The 4243-nt window shown below is 37.5% G+C and overlaps 1 protein-coding gene across 1 annotated transcript; it reads left to right on the top strand.

The window, feature by feature from the left end:
- Window positions 1–1646: 1646 nt before the first annotated feature.
- nr0b2a (nuclear receptor subfamily 0, group B, member 2a) lies at window positions 1647–3800 on the top strand. The gene is made up of 2 exons (XM_039660823.2): window positions 1647–2282; window positions 3165–3800. Exons 1-2 carry the CDS (start codon window positions 1757–1759, stop codon window positions 3404–3406), a joined length of 768 nt encoding a protein of 255 aa, XP_039516757.2. The 5' UTR covers window positions 1647–1756; the 3' UTR covers window positions 3407–3800.
- Window positions 3801–4243: the final 443 nt, after the last annotated feature.

The following is a 4243-nucleotide window of genomic DNA, read 5'->3' as shown; positions in this document are numbered from 1 at the left end:
AATTCAAGCGTTTGATCACTTCAATGTTTCATTATTTGACAATCAGTGAAAAGTCATTTTATCTGACTGATTTTTTTTAATGTTTTCTGCAGAGAGTCAGTTAACAGTAAAAAGCAAACAAATGAAGTTGGATGTAGTATAGATGGAAAAGGAGCATTCAATCAGCTTTAACAAAATCTAATAATTTACTCGACTTAATAATTTTGTCATCCAAGATGTCCATGTCTTTATTTCTTCAGTCGAAAAGAAATTAAGGTTTTTGATGAAAACATTCCAGGATTTTCGTCATATAATGGACTTCAATGGGAACCAAACGGTTCAAGTTCCAAATGAGAGTTTCATTGCAGCTTCAAAGGACTTTAAACAACACCAGATGATGAATAAGGGTCCTGAAGCTGCACTGAAACTCTCACTTGGACATTGAACCGTTTGGACCCCATTGAAGTCCATTATAAGGAGAAAAATCCTGGAATGTTTTCATCAAAAACCTTAATTTCATTTCGACTGAAGAAAGAATGACATTGACATCTTGGATTCTTTAATAACAGTCCTTACTGTGGTAAAATCACTGTAACGCTTATTGTTTATTAAAACCAATGACAGCATTGAGACACCAACGTCCAATAACACGATCAATGTTGTAAAAAATCATTCTTAATGAAGCAAATTGCAATATAATGACTTTGGATGTGACATTCAAGCACAATTTAGATTCAAAACGGCGTTTATTAAATTGTACGTTTGCAAACAAATAATCACACACCTGATCACATATATAAAAAAAAAATTATAATAATAGTCTACAATGAAATATACAGGATTTATAATGTTCTTGTTAAAAAATTCACAAAACACAGCTGTTTTAATGACCTTCAATAGAAAAAATGCATTTTGCCTCATAATGGTGACATATTATCTATGAGTGGGTGCTAACCGGCTAGCCAACCTTGAGACCTTGGTAGTACAAGGTCAATATAATGGAAGAAAAAAACCCACACAGCTTGAAAATCTTTATTATATAAATATTATTCTGTTAAAGACCTTTTGTCTCCAATAAATTGAATCTTCACGGCATATTTCACTCTAAAAATCATTTAAATGATCATTCACTCACACTCCAATTCTTTCTTCTGTGGAACACAAATCAATATATTTTGAAGAACTTTGGGAACCAATGTTGGGGGACAAAAAACAGAGACATTTTTCAAAAGGTCTTTTTTGTGTGTGTGTGTGTGTGTGTTACACAGAAGAAAGAAAACGATGACCGAATCTGTGTGAGCGAAGTCTCTGTGAGCTTCGAATCTTTAACAGCTAATGAAGTAACAGTCATCCTTCCCGTTCTCAAGGGGCAATAACCTTTTACTTCTCTGTTCTAGATTCGACTGTTTGTAGGTTTATAGGCGGTACGTCTGTAATGATAGGTACCATATAACTTGAGGAGTCCTTGGTCGCTTGGTACAGCCTGGTGTAATGACTTCAGCAGAGATAATATTGCCTCACCTAGAGTATATCCCAGCCTACAGTGGGTTTGTATTTAAGAGGCCTTATCTGCATTTACCCAATTGCTAAACAGTTCAGGGCAGTTGTTTTGTTCACAGCAAATGTGGATTGACAGGTCAAGGTTCAGGAGTTAAACCACATGAGTGCGGGTTATAAATAGGAGCCGTGTCAGTGACAGATGTGAGTCTCTCACAGCTTCAGTCTACATGCGGTTCGAGTGTTACAGTTCTGGAAGATAGCACGCGTCTGCGCCAACATGGATTGCGAATGTGATTGTTCAGAGTACAGTAACGGACAGGCGAACGCCATCCTCTTTAACATCCTCAGCCGAGGCGAGTCGACTCAGAACGAGATGAACTACAAGCGGGTTCCTCAGTCATGCCACTGCGAGAAACGCAGGAACGTATGTCTGAAAACACCCAACGAGACGTGTCAGGTCGCTTTGGACGTGCTGGTCAAGACGATGCACTTCATGAAGAGTTTGCCGGCGTTCCAGCAACTACCACCCAAAGACCAGCTATCTCTGTTGCAGAACGGCTGGGCGCCACTTTTCATTCTGGGTCTGGCCCAGGACAGAGTTCGCTTCGAGGTTGATGACGTACCGGCACCCAGCATGCTGAAACGAATTCTTCTTAACAACCAGGAGATGATGAACTGCGATCAAGAGCAGCCCACGATGGCTGGCGTGCAAACCCTTAAAGCGTGCCTCATGAAGTTCTGGAGTCTGGATTTAAGCCCAAAGGAGTACGCTTATCTCAAAGGCACCGTCATATTCAATCCAGGTATGTTTTCCAAAATCAAAATTGTGTTCTATTTAAACTCCCTATATTTTTAATATTTGTTTAATGGCATCTTTTTTTATAATTTATACATTTATAACTGATGTCTTTATGAAATTTATTATTTTCTCAATTTTACCCATTAAAGGAGTAGTTCACTTAAAAAAAACTTTTGACTTACCTCCATGTCATCCAAGATGTTCATGTCTTTCTTTCTTCAGTCGAAAAGAAATTAAGGTTTTTGATGAAAACATTCTAGGATTTTCTCCATATAATGTATTTCAATGGGAACCAAACGGTTCAAGGTCCAAAAGACAGTTTCAGTGTTCGACATCAGACGATGAATAAGGGTCTTGTCTAGGATCCTTCGAGTCATGAAAAAAGATTTGTTCGTTTTGATGAACGAGTTTGAACAGGAGAGTCACGAATGCTCATCACAGAACAGAGCAAGGCGACCATTTGTGCTTATAAAACTTAAACTTTTTTATTTATTTTTTAAATGAGCGATCGTTTCGCTAGACAAGACCCTTATTTATTGTCTGGTGTCGTTTAAAGCTGCACTGAAACTCTCATTTGGACCTTGAACCTTTTGGTTCCCAGTAAAGTGCATTATATGGAGAAAATCCTGGAATGTTTTCATCAAAAACTTTAATTTCTTTTCGACTGAAGAAAGAAAGACGTGGACGTCTTGGATGACATGGGGGAGAGTAAATTATCAGCAAAAGTTTTTTTTTTAAAAGTTAACTACTCCCTTAATAACCATTCATATATATATAGTTATTAAAACAAAATATACGTAGTTATAAATAATTTATGTTTTACCTTGAAGTATTGCTTTCAGCCACAGATTTGATAATATACTCACCCAATATTTTCCATCTGCAGATGTTCCAGGCCTGAAGGCATCTTTGTTCATTGAGGGTTTGCAATATGAAGCTCAGCATGCCCTGAAAGAGGTCCTGGTGCCTCTTCATCCAGAGGATAGAGGGCGATTTGCTCGAATCCTCCTCACCGCGTCCACTTTAAAGACCATCACTCCGAGCCTCATCACAGAGCTCTTCTTTCGGCCGGTGATTGGTCAGACAGATCTTCTCGACTTGCTGATTGACATGCTGTTCACGAGGTAGTGAAACAAAGACTCACGTACTGCTTGAATTTGGACTTTCAAAAGAGGTCCAAACATTGGATGAAAATCATACTTCGTTACGTCTGAAAAAGTTACAGACTTTAGCACATCTTTATTGTTTACACAGTTTAATGAAATTACTGCACCTTTGTAATGGTATTTATGTCACAAGTATGTGGTTTATGTCTTAGTATTGATTGTTGTTGTTTTTTTAGCCTTTTGATAGAAGCACCGTTGCAAAACTACAAAGTATTCCTTGATAAAACTGTATCTCTGCGCCTAAGGGGGGGGGGGGTCATGTATTGTCTCTGTGAGAAAGCTAGATTAAATCTAAGAAAAACTTTTGTATGTTCATAATTATACTGCAATTAAATATTTTTATACATTTTGCATTATCACTCTGTCTAGTGTTTGCCATGTACTTTTTGGAGACTTTTTACCTCTTGTAACCACGTAGAATACGAACAATACTGTTCGTTTTCTCACACAAACCGTTCGTTTCGTGTCTTAGGCCATCAATGTGTACTTACATTTATGAGTCATTAAATCATGTTTAATTTGGACTTCTCGGTGCATGCTCTTTGAGGTGGTGACCATAGACATTCATTATATGACTGACAGACAACGGTTTGACCTAAAAATATCAAAATTGAAAATACTGCCAAAAACAAAGACACCTACATCTTGGATGCCCTTGAGGTAATCTAAAACATACCAAAAATTAATTTCAAAGTGAACTATCCCTTTAAGCTTGAGCGATGTTTCAGATAGTAGGCTATGTCAAGTGTAAACACATGAATCAGATATGGGTCACAATTGAAAAAACGTGTAAACGGAC

The sequence above is a fragment of the Pimephales promelas genome, chromosome 12 (assembly GCF_988280905.1).
Source record: "Pimephales promelas chromosome 12, fPimPro1.hap1.1, whole genome shotgun sequence".
Classification (NCBI taxonomy): Eukaryota; Metazoa; Chordata; class Actinopteri; order Cypriniformes; family Leuciscidae; genus Pimephales; species Pimephales promelas.
The sequence above is the reverse complement of the archived record's forward strand: the minus strand, read 5'-3'. Positions and strand labels throughout refer to the sequence as shown.